We start from the raw sequence: 16,985 nt of genomic DNA, 5'->3' as shown, positions 1-16,985 counted from the left end.
GACCTGTTCACACTGGAGAAGAATCGCAAGGCTGTGGAGAGGAGCTGCAGTTAGCAGCAAAAGGTTCTGCAGCAGCAGAACAAAGCAGATCAAAGCAGAACCGCAGGAGTGCGGAGCACTGGCAAAGCCGCAAGAGTGCGGAGCATAAGCAGAGCCACAAGAGTACGGAGCATAAGCAGAGCCACAAGAGTGTAGAGCACAGGCAGAGCCACAAGAATGCGGAGCACAGGCAGAGCTGCAAGAGTACGGAGCAGGCAGAGCTGCCAGAGTGCGGAGCATAAGCAGAGCCGCAAGAGTACCGAGCAGGCAGAGCCGCAAGAGTGCAGAACGCAGGCAGAGTCACAAGAGTGTGGAGCAGGCAGAGCTGCAAGAGGACACAAGGAAAGACACAGCAGGGAAAGGAGCCACAGACAAGGAGACTGAGAGACAGAGGTAGGACTGAGTTCAGACAAGGCAATGGTATGAGACAAGGTACAGGAACAGGGGCCGGTATGAGACAAGGCAAGGAGCAATAGCACAGGGACCAGGATATTCTGCCTCCTGGAGGGTGGACGTACAGGTACAAGGCTAGGAACAAGGACTCAGAGACCAGGATATTCTGCCTCCTGGAGGGGAAAAAGACAGGTATAAGGCAAGGCTAGGAACAAGGACACAGAAACCAGGATATTCTGCCTTCTGGAGGGCATACAGACAGGTACAAGATACAGGACTAGGAATCAAGCCTCCAGAGAAGGCGAAACACAGGACAGGACCTGACAACTCAGTAGTAAGACACTGAGAAAAGGCATTGCTCAGGCATCTTCCACCGGGTGGAGCTGATCTAAATACTAGAGGCCTCTTAGTGATTGGCTGGGAGCACATTAGGCAGGTGCACACTGATTCCATAAGAACCAGAGAGTGCCAGCGCAGCCCTCCTATGCACACAGCCAGGAAGCAAGCAGAGAACAGGCAGGAAGCAAGAGGCACACAGCATGGAGCCGGCAGCAGACAGAACACACAGTATGGCCTGGATCAGTGAGTAAGTTGGTGTGTGGGGGATGGGAGCCCATGCAGTGACGCCGGCAGGGTTGTTACATCCTGAATCAGTGGTGATGAGAGAAGCTTTTGGAAGTGAAGCAGCGCCATTCTCTGATGATTTCCCAGATCAAAGGTTGTGAAAGAAGATGTGGGGTGTGACGCCGCACCACTCCCTGATAATGTCGTGAATCAGTGGTGGTAAAAGAACTCAAAGCAACACCACTCCCGAAGATATCCTGAATCAATAGTGGTGAAAGAAGCAGTGGGGAGTTAAGCCGCTACTCTCCCTGATGCTGTCCCAAATCAGTAGTGATGAAAGACGCTTTGGGGAGTGAAACAGCACCACTCCCTGATGATGTCTTGAATCAGTGGTGGTAAAAGAACTGTGGGGAGTAAAGGATCACCACTCTCTAAGATATCCTGAATCAAAAGTGGTGAAAGAAGCAGTGGGGAGTGATGCCGCACTTCTCCCTGATGATGTCCCAAATCAGTGGTGGTGAAAGATGATTTAGGGAGTGAAAAAGCACCACTCCCTGATGAAGTTCCAAACCAGTGCCGGTAAAAGAACTGTGTGGAGTAAAGCATCACCACTCCCTAAGATATCCTGAATCAATAGTGGTGAAAGAAGCAGTGGGGAGTGATGTCCCAAATCAGTGGTGTTGAAAGCCACTTTGGGGAGTGAAACAGCACCACTCTCTAGCGATGTCCTGAATCATTAATGGTGAAAGTATCTGTGCGGTGTGTCACAGCGCCACTTCCTGATGATGTCCCAAATCAGTGGTGGTGAAAAAAGTTGTGGAGTGAAGCAGCACCACCCCTTGAAGGCGCTGTGGTCTCTCCTCCCTACTTCTTTCACTGCCGCCTCCTGATAACATCTCAAATCAATGGCAGTAGCAGAAGTTGACTGCATGGAGGAAAAGGTAGAGAATTTTCAAGTTAAATGAATTACAAAAAAAAGTGTTTATGTTGTAAAAATAGATACTAAGCTCTCGGTATCGGGGAAACTCTTTAACTCCTTTCAGGTAACCTACTGTGACATTACAAGTTTCTTTTCCATCACAGAAACTACTGTAACATCATAAGAGAGATTCCATAAACTGTTGAGACATCATCAATGGATTTCCATCAGATATGCATCTCTAGGCTAAGTTCCCACAACTTATGTGAGCGCCACCTACATAGCTGCATTTTTTGTAGCTGTTCCCAGCACTTGGCACAGCTTGGCATATATTATAAATAATGACACCCACTTCCCAGACTGATAATTTACAGCTCCAGTGATTATTACTAGTTTTCTGAGCTCTTCCTCCTTCCCTACCAGCTAGCATGAGTCATGCAGTGCAGCAGCGCGCATCACCTGCACAGTCAGCGTTACATAATCAGCGCACAGCCTGAAATAATCCGCGTCCTCTGCTGCCCCCAGGCGGAAGTTTGAAGGAACTGCAAAAACAACTGCATCACACGCATGCGCACAGATGCTAGCTAGCCCCAGAAAGTTCTCTGCCTGCTGGTGAGTGCATCTTGTCCATTGCTAGGAGAGGAGGAAGCTGAAGGTTTGGTGAGTATGGAAGGTGTAAGAAGGCTGAGGACATAATGCTTCATCTGTAGTAGAGATTATAAGTAGTGCAATATGTAAATTATTGTAGTTGTGATATGATTTCCCATATATGGCAGCAACCTATTCCGCAGCGTTATACAGAGATGAGATCACCGCCATTCAGAGCAGTGAGCTCGCAATCTAGTTTTGGAATTTCAGATTGGGCATTAATTTGAATGGAAGTCCCTTACGAATGACGCCTGGAGACCCGTCGTTCATATAAGAACATGTTACTTTATGGTCTATGGTGTTCACTTTCATACTTTTTATTTAGCAAAATGGGCACATGACCACAAGTATATAATCTGCATACATACAATCACATGCCGACTAGACGTGAATGGATCGAGGCAGGACAAGTCTAGTCAGAATGTGTCCAGAAGTATGCAAATCGCCGGAGCATCCTGACAGCTGGCACTAAGGCCTGTTTCACACTTCAGTTTTTTCTGTCAGTCTAAAGCCGCCAAAATAGCGGAAAACGGATCTGCAGGCGGACTGACAGAAACGGGGGACAGCGGATCGGCGGATGTACGGATCCGCCGATGGTAAAAATTTAGGAACCGCGGCAGGAAAAAATAAAAAAAAATTAATACCGGTCATCTCGCGGGATGGGGCTGGAGATCGCGCGATGAGAGATGTGGGGCTGGAGATCGCGCGATGAGAGATGTGGGGCTGGAGATCGCGCGATGAGAGATGTGGGGCTGGAGATCGCGCGATGAGAGATGTGGGGCTGGAGATCGCGCGATGAGAGATGTGGGGCTGGAGATCGCGCGATGAGAGATGTGGGGCTGGAGATCGCGCGATGAGAGATGTGGGGCTGGAGATCGCGCGATGAGAGATGTGGGGCTGGAGATCGCGCGATGAGAGATGTGGGGCTGGAGATCGCGCGCGAGGAATGGAGGTTGCGGGTAAGGAGAGAGAGAGAGATTTTTTTCAACCAGCAGCGACACTTGATTCAGGGTTAAAAGGCAAAAATGCGGATCCGGACTGCAAAACAACGTTGCATGGTCCGTTCGGTGATCTCTGCGGACGCCAAAATTTTGGCGGATCCGCAGAAATACGGATGCAACGGACAGTCATCAGTCAAAATCCGCCGATAATGAAAGTCAATGAGGAAAAAAACGGATCCACAAGGAAAATTGGCGGAACATATGCACTGCAATATCATAATGACTTGCTGCGCGCAGGTTCTGTCTTTTTCTGCAGATGTTGCGTTTTTTTTTTTGTTTGTTTGTTTTTTGTTGCACAGTTGTCAGAAACCAGAAGGATTTCCTAGCGTCACTAACGTGAATAAGATTCATGAAGGCTCGCGCACCCCCTTGCTGCTTATTTTTTGCTTTGCACGTTAAGGATTTGCAACAGAACATTGCTGCAAATCCTGAACGTGTGCACACAGCCTAAGGGTTATATCAAAAGGTTTTCCATTTTTTTTAAACCCTTCTTCCCTGGCTGCAGTTTTTTTTAAATAAAAAAACAACAAAAAAAAGTCCTTTAGTTATCCTCCCCAGGTCCAGCGATGAGCCTCAGATATTGCGTCAGTGCTCGGCCCCTGAGTCCATGTCATACTCCCCCACTTAACATAGGGAGCTTCAGGGTTTGTGCACAAGTAAGCGTTTTTTTTTAAGCGTTTTTACCGGCAAAAACGCTTAAAAATCGCTTAAAAGAACCATCCCATTCATTTTAATGAATTCTGCACTTTTTGTGCATATTGATGCGTTTTTTTTCCACGAAAAAAACGCATCGCGGTTAATAAACACAGCATGCTAATTAATTTCGCGGAAAAATCCGCATTTCTAACTATTTTCTATGAGACTGGGCCCGCTCCAGCAAAAAACGCACGTTTTTTATGCAAAAACCGCGCAACAAAACACGCGTTTTCTGGGAAGGAGTCCGGTTTTCATGCAGAAATTTTCTGCATATGTGTGCACATAGCCTTAGTATGCCTCCTCTATGTGGAGAAAGAGTTAATTTAAGGGGATTGGATCTCAAACCCAGGGAGAAAAAAACTGCAGTACCTGTAAAAGCACAGTGCATAACTGTTCAGAAAAGGAAGGGAGGATATAATGTTTGAATTATCTTCCTTTGTGATTGTTCCAGCTTTTTTTTCACCGGTGCAGCATGATTATACCAGTCCGATGCTTTACCTGCGGGAAGGTGGTCGGAAACAAATGGGAGGCGTATCTGGGTCTCCTGCAAGCAGAATATACAGAAGGGTAAGGATTCAGCAGTACTAACCCTTTGAAAACTGAATACTTAGACGTGCTTTATTTTATGAGCAGGGAATATGTCCAATTTTGTGCTTGCTCTGAGGTTTCCATGGTGCCGTCAACCGGAAATCCGAGACAACCCCAGAGCAAGCAAGTCTTGATGCATCAGAAAGACTGCATGTAACAAAGCATGGCGGGTTTTAAAGGGTCGTACATTTTGGCCAGCAGCTGGCCTTCACTTGTATTTTATCCTTAAAATACATAGGAACTTGGTGCCCTCATATTTGCTTGAGAATGTTGAGTTCGGGTCGCGGCTAATCTGTGCTGCGTGGGACGTTTCATGGACTTGTGAATTCAACCTTACCGGTTTCCAATAAGACACCGACTAACCAGATGGTCCTTTTGTTCTCAGGGATGCCCTGGACGCTCTGGGATTGAAGCGTTACTGTTGCCGCCGGATGCTCCTCTCTCATGTCGACCTCATTGAGAAGCTGCTGAACTACGCACCCCTTGAGAAGTAGCGTCAGATGGCACGGAGGCCCGCGGACGAAGCACGATTCTGCGCGGCGCCCCGCGGACGAAGCATGGTTTTTTTTTGTGTGTGTGTTAAAGTAAAAATGTTTAACTGTCAACTACACTGAGGGCATCAATAAAATATTTATTTGTGCGTTTCTCACTGTCTGAATTCTACAAGTTGATGCTTTTTGTGAAAGTTTAGAAGTCAAGGAGTTGACGGTTTTAGTTTGATGTTGTGTCGCTGTGAATTTTATTTTTACATTCATCTAGAACTGTACCGTTTTTGGAAAAATTTATCAAATTGATGTTTTTTGCCATGTGAAAAAAACCCAGAAGAGTCAGTGCAGTCATAAAGCAAATAACACCAAATACAAGTGCCTCTCACTAAATGAGAATATCATCTAAAAGTTATTTTATTTCAGTTCTTCAATACAAAAAGTGAAACTCATATATTATAGAGTCATTACACACAGAGTGATCTATTTGAAGTGTTTATTTTTGGTAATGGTGATGATTATGGCTTACAGCCAATGAAAACTCAAAAGACATTATCTCAGTAAATTAGAATAACTAAGGCTGGTTTCACACTAGCGTTTTATCGCGCAGCGCGTCGTGCTCTATTGGTCGCACGTGCAATTGTCCCCTATCTGTAAAATGGCGGGCACGGTGTCTAGTGATTGCACACGTGCCTCAGCGTTTTCATGCGCTTCGCATTTTCCAGGTGTGCGACCAGACGCGCCGGATGCTACATGTTGCATTTTTTTGTTTCTCCCAGTATCGTTAAAAAAACGCATGCGCGCTTGTCCCACGCAATGTGCAAAAAAATAGCATTAGAGTCTATGGGGTCGCTGACGTGCGCTGTGAAGTGCGCACGTCAGCGCTTTGTGAACGCTCGCGATTTCAGAGTAAACAATGTCTAGACACTTGTTTAATCCACCCCCTAAACAAGCAACATTGTTTTGGAGGAGTGTACATAAAAGAAGGTGTCTGTAGTGCCAGACCACACTCTACAGACAGTCTGCAAGAGATAAGAAGCCCTGCAAGAGACAATACACCTAACCAGCAAGAGACAAGACTCAAGTTTGGATTACAGCTTCAGCAGCTAAAATGTGAGTATTATAAAATCTATATATGTGTGCCTGTCCTTAAAAATATATTATGTACTAATGGTTTTTTATTTGGTCGTCCATGACAGCACCACCTGAGAGAGGGATCCGCCCTTCCTAGGAACAGGAAAACCTACAGATACAAAAAGGGCGGCACCTCTCCCACGCATCAGTTGGTTTCCTGTTCCTAATAAGGACAGAACTCCCTACAGATCGTCCGTCATGGATAACTGAATTCCCAGGCCAGCGGACTGACTCAGGTAGCGGGGGGTTCTCCTACCTCGGTCTCGCTGGGGGCCCTGGATGCGCCACGGTGGGTCCGGGTAGGATTTCCACGGCAGTGGTAAGAGCAGGCGGAGACAGGGTCCGGCGGTCGCCTTCTCCATGGGGCCGGTGAGGTAAGCGGCTCCCCCTGTGTCTCCTTCCCCCGGGGGTGCGGTCCGTTCGGGTAGGCGCCGCCGGCGGTGTCCCACAAAGGGAGCGGCGGTTCCGAGCCGGCGGCGCAGTGCTAGCCCCTTGCCGCGCGGCGGAAGTGACGCGGCGAAGGGGGCGGGGCCTAGCGCCGAAACCGGAAGTCGGATGCCGGTCGGCTTCCGGTTGTTGTGGACGCGCGCCGATGCGCGCCCGCCGCCTGAGGGGGCCGGGCACCTGAAGGGGAGGGGGAGGATCGCGAGGAGCGGTCCAATGGGGGGCCCGAACACCGGACGGAGTTCCTGCTGATCCGGAGGGGAAGCCTTCTTAAGACAGAAGGCATTGCTGCTGAGGTGCTTCTGGAGGCCCAGCGATGGACACAACAGAAGCCCCCATGGACCCACAAGAGGTGCAGCCCGTGGCAAAGCACCCCAGTGACCAGCCTAAGAGGCGGAAGGAGGGACGTTCGAGTGGACAGAGCCACAGCAGTTCCTCTAGGCCAAAGGATCCTCCTGCAGCCCCCCATGATCCGGTACCTGTCCTCATCTGCAAGGGTAAGAGATCTGCGAGAATGTACCCTGATGCAGTGTCCCCTTATGTTTTTTGATTCTCAGGGGAAGAAGGCCACAGGGAAGCAGAAGCACAAGGAATGTGCCCTCTGTAGTTGCCCCTTACCAGATGGCCACCCTAAGAGATTGTGTCAGTCTTGCGTGAGACAGACGGTAGGGACGGAGATGAGGGGTAGAACGTGAGTGGAGTATCAGACTCTTACACTCTTCCCTATTTATGCAGGTAGCGGAAGATGCTCCAAGCTTCGCTACAGACCTGAGGCAATTAATCAGGACTGAAATAAAAGCCCTATCAAAAGAAGATTCTTCTAAAAGAACACGGGCTAGTGTTTCAGGCTCAGAATCTTCAGTCGGCCCTAGGAGGGAAGATATCTCCTCAGAGTCCTCGGCCTCCTCTTCTTCTTCCGAAGAGAATTCCAGCCGGTTCTGTTTTCCCTTGGACCAAATGGATAAATTAATTAAAACCATAAGGTCAACCATGGGGGTAGAAGAAAAAAAGACAGAACTGTCTGCTCAGGACATTATGTTCGGGGGTCTAGACCCCAGAAAGCAAAGGACTTTTCCATTAAACGAAAGAGTCCAGAGCCTGATAGACAGGGAGTGGAAAAAAACGGAAAAAAGGGGTTCTATGCCGCCTGCTTTCAAGCGAAGATACCCCTTTGAGGACCCAATAGTAAGTCGATGGGATAAGGCCCCCAAGCTGGATGCAGCGGTAGCTAAGGCCTCCAAAAAGTCATCTATACCCTTCGACGATATGGCCTCCCTTAAAGACCCCCTAGATAAAAAGGCAGATTCCTTTTTAAAGGGCACATGGGAGATGTCAGCAGGCGCCCTAAGGCCAGCAATAGCAGCCACGTGCACAGCCAGATCCATGATGGTTTGGCTGGATCAATTGGACTCCCAGCTAAAGGATGGAACCTCGTGAGCTTCCATCCGTAAGTCTCTTCCAATTATCCAGAATGCTGCTGCCTTTCTGGCAGATGCCTCGGCAGACTCAGTAAGAATGGCGGCCAGGTCTGCAAGTTTGTCTAATTCGGCCCGAAGAGCCCTCTGGCTAAAATGCTGGCCGGGAGATATCCAAGCCAGGTCCCGTCTCTGTTCTATCCCCTGTGAGGGTGAATACTTGTTCGGCCCCGTCCTAGACGAACTGTTAGAGAAAGCCGGGGATGAGAAAAAGAAATTTCCGAGTCTGCCGAATACATCCTGGAGACGTCCCTTTTCTAGGAAAGGGTATTCCCGCAGGAGGCAGGCCAGAGATCAGAACAGATGGGACAACAAGAAAACCAGAGGCACGGGCTTCATGTTCGGAGGAGGGGGGCGCCAAGAAGGTCCATCACGGGATAATAAGAAGCCGCCCCAATGACTAGTGGCTCCGGTAGGAGGAAGATTATCTGCCTTCTACCCGGCCTGGGCCAGAATCTCAAATAGCAGCTGGATACTGGGGGTGATAGCTACAGGACTGCACCTAGAGTTCTCCTGCGTTCCCCAAGATCGGTTCAAGGTAACTCCGCTCAAATCTTCCCCGCTAGAACAAGCTGCCCTGGAGACCGAGGTCCTCGAGCTACTGGACAAAAAAGTCCTGACGAGAGTTCCAGAGGAAGAGAGGGGGAAAGGCTTCTATTCCCCCCTGTTCTTGGTCCGTAAACCGGACGACTCATTTAGGGCTATATTTAACCTCAAAGCCCTCAATAAATTCCTGGTCGTACGTCCGTTTAAAATGGAAACAATTAACACCGCAATAAAAATGCTGTTTCAAAACTGCTTCATGGTGGTCCTAGATCTGAAAGACGCTTACTACCATATACCCATATGTCTAGCACACCAAACTTTCCTTAGACTGGCGGTTCAGTTGGAGGGGTCAATCCAGCACTTCCAGTACGCGGCCTTACCCTTCGGAGTGGCAGTTGCGCCCCGAGTATTCACCAAAGTGATGGCAGAGGTGATGGCCTATCTGCGCGAACTAAACATTCTAGTCGTTCCCTATCTAGATGACCTCCTTATAATAGGCAGTTCAGCCGAGCAGTGTTTAGAACAATTACAGAAAACAACGGCGGCTCTAGAGCGGTTGGGATGGCTACTTAATATCAAAAAATCCCGTTTGCAGCCATTAGAAATTCAACAATTTCTAGGCCTAACCCTAGATTCTAAAAAGCAGGAATGCTGTCTGCCCCCAGAGAAGCTGCTGCACCTGCATGGCCGGGTCCTGAACGCTTCCAACAACCCCTCCATGTCCCTCAGGAAAGCCATGTCCCTGTTGGGTTCCCTCTCATCCTGCATTCCCGCGGTCCAGTGGGCCCAAGTTCATACGAGAACTCTACAGGGCGAAGTTTTATGGTATCAGAGGATTCTGGGGGGTAACTTAGAAGGTCGACTGACCTTATCCAGAAACACAATAGAGTCCCTGGAGTGGTGGCTAGAAAGAAATAACTTGTCTAGAGGGGTCCCTTGGGAGTATAACATTACCCGCGTGGTCACCACGGATGCAAGTCCTTCCGGTTGGGGGGCGCATATGGAGGAAATTCTGGTCCAGGGCCTATGGGAACGGGATCAGATACAAATGTCTTCTAATTTGAAAGAATTGACAGCGGTAGTACACGCAGCTAAAGAGCTCCTTATGTATCTACAGGGCCATCACGTACGAGTTCTCTCGGACAATCGAGTGGCCGTGGCCTATATCAACCACCAAGGCGGAACTCGATCCAAAACTCTGATGAATGTGGCAGGACAGTTGTTCCAGCTAGCAGAGCGGCATTTTTTATCTCTCACGGCTCTTCACATAAGAGGAAAAGAGAACGTCGCGGCAGATTTCCTAAGCCGCAATCTGTTAAAACAAGGAGAGTGGGCCTTAAACACCTCCATTTTCGTTCAGATTGTGCAGAGATGGGGTCAACCAGAGGTGGATCTATTCGCCACCAAGGAGAACTCGAAAACGACACAGTTTTGCTCCCTAAATCCCAGGGAGACTCCTCTGGCAGTAGATGCGCTACTGATAAAATGGGACTTCAGGCTAGCCTACGCCTTTCCTCCCCTATCTCTACTTCCTCTGGTGTTGAGGAAGATCAGGAAGGACAGGGCAAGGGTCATAGTCATCGCCCCGTTCTGGCCCAGAAGAGTATGGTTCTCGAACCTCAGGATCATGTCGGTAGACGATCCTTGGGTTCTCCCGGACATCCCGGACCTTCTGTCCCAGGGCCCGGTCTTCCACCCTCAGGTGACTGGCCTACATCTCACGGCGTGGAATTTGAGCGGTCACTGCTAAAAAGTAAAGGCTTCTCCCCAGACCTAATTGACACTCTACTAAAAAGTAGGAAAGTGGTGACAACTAAGATTTACGTCAGAATTTGGAAAAGATTCCTCCAAAGCTCAAATATAAATACTGATGATTCCGTCCCTATAGGCCAGGTCTTGGAATTTTTACAAAAAGGGCTGGACTTGGGTCTCTCCACCAGTACCCTTAAAGTATAGGTATCCGCCTTAGGGGCCCTCTTTAGCTGCAACATCGTGGCTAATTACTGGGTCAATAGGTTTATCAAAGCAGCGAGTAGATCCAGACCAATAGTAAAGAATAGACTCACGCCATGGGATTTGAACCTAGTCCTCACAGCTATGACAGAAGCGCCATTTGAACCCATCTCGTCAGCCTCTATTAGGAACCTGTCCCTCAAGATAGCTTTACTAATAGCCATAACGTCAGCCCGTAGGGTAAGCGACATTCAGGCATTGTCTAGGCGCCCACCTTTTCTTCAGGTAAAAGAGGATAGGGTAATACTTAGACCTGACCCAGCGTATTTACCAAAAGTAGCCTCCAGCTTTCATAGGTCGCAGGAAATAGTCCTTCCATCCTTCCTCCCTAAACCAACTAATGAGAAAGAGGAGAAGCTACACACTTTAGATGTTAGGAGATGCCTCTTGGAGTATCTAGCGGCTACCGATCCCTGGAAGAAAGACAATGCCCTCTTTGTCTCCTATCAAGGCCCTAGGAAAGGTCTTAGGGTGTCCAAAAGTACACTAGCCAGATGGATTAGAGAAGCAATCTCGTTAGCTTATGCCTCAAAAGGTAGAGTAGCTCCGGAGAAATTGAAGGCGCATTCCACCAGAGCCGTGGCGACCTCGTGGGCCGAGAGATCGGAAGTCTCCATCGACCAGATTTGTAAGGCGGCCACTTGGTCCTCTCCGAGCACTTTTTATAGTCATTATAGGCTAGACTTGGGTGCTTCTGCAGACCTCTCCTTCGGTATCAGGGTTCTGCAGGCTGTAGTCCCCCCCCTAAAGTAGTGATTACTCTCTGTAATTCTCTCAGGTGGTGCTGTCATGGACGACCGAATAAAGTCTTAGTTACTCACCGGTTAACGGTATTTTTCGGAGTCCATGACAGCACCCATAGATTCCCTTCCCTTAGTTAGTTTGGGTGTGCACGTCTTCCCTTTGTACATATCCACGGGTGATAAAAATTTAAGTATTAATATCGTTGTACATATAATCATGCATTAACCTTGGAGGTCCTCTTTTATGCTCTGTAATCCAACTGATGCGTGGGAGAGGTGCCGCCCTTTTTGTATCTGTAGGTTTTCCTGTTCCTAGGAAGGGCGGATCCCTCTCTCAGGTGGTGCTGTCATGGACTCCGAAAAATACCGTTAACCGGTGAGTAACTAAGACTTTTTTTTTTCTTTTTTTTTTTTTATTCCAGCATGTCTTCTGGATCCTATTCGCCATCCGAAGAAGAACTGGCCCAAGCTGAGAGGGAGGTGAAGATTTTGCTGCCTTTTGTGTAAGTGTAGCTGCCTCTACAAATGGGTAATAATAACAGCGGGAGCAGCCTAGCCAAGTCACGGCGAGGAGACACAATGTAAGTATGAAGTCTTTTAAGGTCCCTTTTTTTAACAATTTTTTTTTTTGTCTATTCCTTTTTTTTCTGTCCTGTTTTTCATCTTCTATATCTTTCTACTTTTCTGTTTCCTTTTTTTTCAATGGGATTCTCATCAATTTCCAAGATTATAATTTTTTTTTTTTTTTCTAGGTTTCACTACGGGATGAAGACATCTATCTCAACAACAAGCACCTGATATGCCTTGTCCAGGAACGTGTCCCGTTGTGGGACAGCCGTGATCAGCAGTGCAAAGACATTGTGGTGACCCGGCAGCTCTGGAATGTGGTGGCCGCAGCGTTGATGGAGGGCTGGGACAGCGACTCTGCATCTTCAAAAAAGGCGTTTAGTAAGTAATTCCCTGCTGTTTGATGCCGCAATGACTCTTGTTCCTGAGGATACTTTTGTGTTTCCTGATAGATATATTCTATCAGGGAACATAAGTGTCCTCAGGAACAACAGTGACTGCATTGTAGATTGTAATGCTGTATTGATCATGTTTTCATTCTTGATGCTGTTGATACTGGTATGTTTCTTGCAAGATATATTCTTGCTTCAAACACACCAGTGCTCTCTGGATCAACAGTGACTGCTTTGTGTATTGGACTGCTGTATTGATTATGCTTTCACTCTTGATGCTGTTGATACTGGTGTGTTTCTTGCAAGATATATTCTTGCAGTAAACACACCTGTGACCTTAGAATCAACAGTGACTGCATTGTGTATTGAATTCTTTTGTGATGCCGCATTGAATGTTTGCCACGTTCACTCAGGTGTGTGAGATGATACAGATGTTGCCATCAGTGCATTATATAACGTTTTTTCTTTGTTTTTTCTACAGTGAACAAAGTCTGCAAACGTTGGTGCTCAATGAACGACCGCTTCAGCACTGATGTTCGTGCTGAGTTACAGGTTCGCAGTGGTTCAGCAGCAAGGACCAGAACAAAGTACCGCTATCAACGCGAGTTGGCTTTCCTGGGACCGGTCCTTGCTACTAGAGCGTAAGTATTTTATTTTTTTTATTATACTTTTTTTTTTTTTTTTTAATAACCTGTGCTTTTCTATTCCACAGCTGATGCTTCTAGTAAATGCATTATAGTAATGTTTTACTTTTCTTTCCACAGCACCTGGAGCAGGACCCTCAACCTGTCCCTGGAGCGGTCCTTCATCGATCGACCTCGGACCCGTACCAGCCATCCAATGCCAGGAAGCAACTTGCAGGTCAGCAACACGGACAGCTGGTGACCAGGAAGCTGGTCCATCAGGTGTTCCCCTGTCCCAGGTCTCTGCCACTGGTTATGCGGGCACTACCCGCCAGCGGCAGAGGGCCTCGGACAGGCCTGTCTTGCCCGAGTTCATGCACTTGAGCGAGGCCTTTCATGCCAGCCTCAAGTCACTGTCCGACAGAGTGGAAAGCGGTTTTTTACTCATGGAACGCGGTTTTACCCACATGGAACACCGCTTCCACTCTGTCGACCGGCTGGAGGCCGACCTCAACAGACCAGCGCACCATTTCTTTAGTAAAATTGAACAGGGCATGGCGGAACACCTTAGTCCTGAGCAACAGCTGGATGCGTTACAGGCCTGCAGCACTGCTTACTTACAGGCTATGCAGCAGAATCGGTACGTGCAGCACTCAGTGGTGTCATTCCCACCTGTGCCACCACTGACTCGCTTCACCACAGTACCGACTTCTGCATACCACAGCACGGCCACTTGCATTCCTAGCCAAGCCGGACACCAGTACACCCAGGGGTGTATCCGGGGGGGCAACAGGGGTATTTGCCCCGGGTGCAGCCGACAGGGGGCGCCATCGGGCTGCCTGATGTGGCGGTCCAAGGAGGAGACTCCCCGTCGGCGGCATTCTGCCGCCCCCACACTCAGACTCTCCCGTTCTCTGAGCCGGCTGTCAAACTGACAGCTGGCGCAGAGAAAGTGCTGTGCGTCTGTGTACTAGCGTCTTCTCTGACTCACTTGTGAAGGTGTAAGCGCCGCTGCGCCCGTGCGCCGCCACTGCCAGCGGCCAGCAGCGTGATCAGGTCACATGATCACGCTGCGACGTCACACGCCGCCTCTTCAGAGGCGAGCTGAGGCAGCGTTGCGGTTGGTGCGGTAAGTTCTCCAGACGGGTAATGGAGCTGAAGACACCACCGACGACTGTGCAAGGGAAGATAGGGGGATGGCTGCCTGCAGAGTCCCATGGAATGGATAGGGAGGGAGCAGGGGGAGTTAATTTACTGAGGACAGTGTGTGAGGAGGACTCGGAGCAAGGCCAGGCCCAGGGTGCAGACATATTAATGTGATTTGGTGGAGAAAAATTGAGGAACATATGGGGGGTGGAGGGGGGAAACCTGAGGACATTATGGGGGAAACCTGAGGATATTATGGGGGAAACCTAAGGATATTATGGGGGAAACCTGAGGACATTATGGAGGGAACCTGAGGACATTATGGGGGGAACCTGAGGATATTATGGGGGGAACCTGAGGATATTATGGGGGGAAACCTTAGGACATTATGGGGGAACCTGAGGACATTATAGGGATAAGTGGGGATAAGGGAACATAATGTGTGTGGGGATTTTGAGTGGGGATGGGGGAACATAATGTGTGGGGGGATTTGGAGTAGGGATATTTAATGTGTGGGAGGATTTGGAGTGGGGATGGGGGATACTTTTGTGTGTGGGGAGATTTGAGGACACAAATGAAGAGTGTATGTATGAGGGCATGTATGAGGAAACAGTATGGGGGATGGGTGCAGGCACAGTATGGTGAGTGGGGGATGGGTGCAGACAGTATGGGGAGCCAAACGGGTAAATGTGTGTGGACACAGTATAGGGAGTGAGGGTGATGGGATGTGGGCAGACACAGTATGGGGAGTCAGGGGGTATGTGTGAGCAGGCAGTATAGAGAGTGAGGGGGTAATAATATGAGGAGAGTATGGTGAACAGGTGGGATGTTAGAGGAAACAGTATGAGGAGGGAGGGGAATAGTGTGAGGAGACAGTATACATTGTATTGCAGATATTTTTATTTAGGAGCATTATAATGACACTTCTATCTTTAAGAGAATCGTGTGGAGATTTGGTGCAGAAGACCGGAGAATATGGAAGTCTGCAGAGACGGCTGTGGATGAGAATACTCATCAAGGGGTCTGGACAAGAAGAAAAGAAGGAGAACGACTCCAGAGACAACGTCATCTATAAGGTACCTGGATGTAAATATTATTTGTGATACTGACTAATTCTTATATTTTTATTTATGTCAGGAGCATTAAAGGGGTTGTCCAGGTTTGTGCGGAGTCTGCAGACTTCTGAATTCTCACAGTGCTCACTGAACGCTGTTAGGATTCTCTCATGCCGGTATTTTACATACATGCGGTCGCATGCTGACTAGACATGTGTGGCCTCACTCAGTGAAAATGAACGGAGCAAGGCCGGGCACGTCTAGTTTGAATGTGGCCAGAAGTATATAAATCACATGCTTTTGCTGACATGACCGTGTACTCTTGCCATCTTGCCACCGGTACGGGAGAATCCTAAGGGTGCACTGCATTTGTTGTGAGAATTCTGAAGCTGCAATGTCAGGATTCAGCTCTGCAGGTTCCAGTAGTCATCACATGGACACTTCACTCATATGCGATTTTCATACTTATGGCCTTGTGACGAGCTTCTCTTCCTGCTTCTTTCAGCAGGAAGAGAACCAACTTCTTGCCCCGGGTGCCAGAAAGCCTAGATACACCTCTGACTACACCACACGAATGCCGAGTGCTGCTGGACACTCCACCCCCGCCACCACCATCGCAAGCGCTGCTCCTGTCTGGAGCACCACTACCGCCACCGTTCCAACATCTTGGCGCACCACCACCGCACAACCAGCTTGGGCCACCACCACCTATTCTGCTGGTCGGAGCACCGACACAACATCTCCGTCTAGGAGCACCGCCACCACTCAGCATCAGCATGGGAGCACCGCCACCACTCCTCATCATTCCAGGAGCACCGCCACCACTCATCATAGGAGCACCGACCACTTCGCCTCATAGGAGCACCGCTACCACTCCTCATCATAGGAGCACCGACCACTCATCATTGGAGCACCGCCACCACTCATCATTGGAGCACTGCCACCACTTCGCCTACTAGGAGCACCGCCACAACTTCTACTAGGAGCACCGCCACCACTTCTCGTAGGAGCACCACCACCACTTCTCCAACAAGAAGCACTGAGAACACTTCTTCCAGGAGCACCGACACCACATATTCTCCTTCAAGGAGCACCGCCACCACCGAGCAGCAGAGGGGTGACCCACATTCCCTCTTTTTCTCATCACGGACACGGTCCACCATCTCCAGGCGGGGAAGCAATGTAAGGCGGTCACACGGTGGTAGTCGGTCCAGGCTGACTCCTGCCCCAAAGAAGACCAAAAAACAAAAAGACTTTGTCAGTCCCCCCCCCTCCTTCTGTTTCTCAACCTGTCCTCCATTTCCATCCCTGATCTCCCTTCCCCCACTACTTTAGTCGCCCCTTCACCTAGAACCCCTTCCTCAACTTCCAGCCGTTCCTCATCTCTCCACACCCCCAAAGTATCCCACTCTTCACCCAAACGTCCTTCAAAATAATTTTTTTTTTTTTTTTTTTTTAAATGTGCAATTTTGCTCTCACAAAAAACTGTTTCAGTAATGTGTCTTTCGCCGCCT

General features: G+C 48.9%; 1 protein-coding gene across 3 annotated transcripts; it reads left to right on the top strand.

Annotated features, from left to right (window-relative positions):
* The first annotated feature begins 2,424 nt into the window (after nucleotides 1-2,424).
* Nucleotides 2,425-5,492, top strand: LOC141085476 (DNA-directed RNA polymerases I, II, and III subunit RPABC5-like). 3 transcript variants are annotated; one of them, XM_073570865.1, is made up of 3 exons: nucleotides 2,425-2,575; nucleotides 4,712-4,827; nucleotides 5,234-5,492. In XM_073570865.1, exons 2-3 carry the CDS (start codon nucleotides 4,733-4,735, stop codon nucleotides 5,340-5,342), a joined length of 204 nt encoding a protein of 67 aa, XP_073426966.1. In that variant the 5' UTR covers nucleotides 2,425-2,575; nucleotides 4,712-4,732; the 3' UTR covers nucleotides 5,343-5,492. The 3 variants fall into 3 exon arrangements, with proteins under 3 accessions (XP_073426966.1, XP_073426967.1, XP_073426965.1); XM_073570866.1 differs by having other exon boundaries at nucleotides 2,461-2,575; nucleotides 4,732-4,827; XM_073570864.1 differs by having other exon boundaries at nucleotides 2,478-2,527; nucleotides 4,732-4,827.
* The last annotated feature ends 11,493 nt before the right edge of the window (nucleotides 5,493-16,985 follow it).

The sequence above is a fragment of the Dendrobates tinctorius genome, unplaced genomic scaffold (genome assembly GCF_039654945.1).
Source record: "Dendrobates tinctorius isolate UK_male_01 unplaced genomic scaffold, ASM3965494v1 ptg000028l, whole genome shotgun sequence".
Lineage (NCBI taxonomy): Eukaryota > Metazoa > Chordata > Amphibia > Anura > Dendrobatidae > Dendrobates > Dendrobates tinctorius.
This window is presented reverse-complemented; position numbering and strand designations above follow the sequence as displayed.

Coding starts and splice junctions, on each gene's coding strand:
- LOC141085476 (XM_073570864.1), top strand. CDS start 2,493: ATGCTAGCTAGCCCCAGAAAGTTCTCTGCCTGCTG. Junction 2,528..4,731: donor AGAAAGTTCTCTGCCTGCTG/GTGAGTGCATCT, acceptor TCACCGGTGCAG/CATGATTATACCAGTCCGAT. Junction 4,828..5,233: donor CAAGCAGAATATACAGAAGG/GTAAGGATTCAG, acceptor TTTTGTTCTCAG/GGATGCCCTGGACGCTCTGG.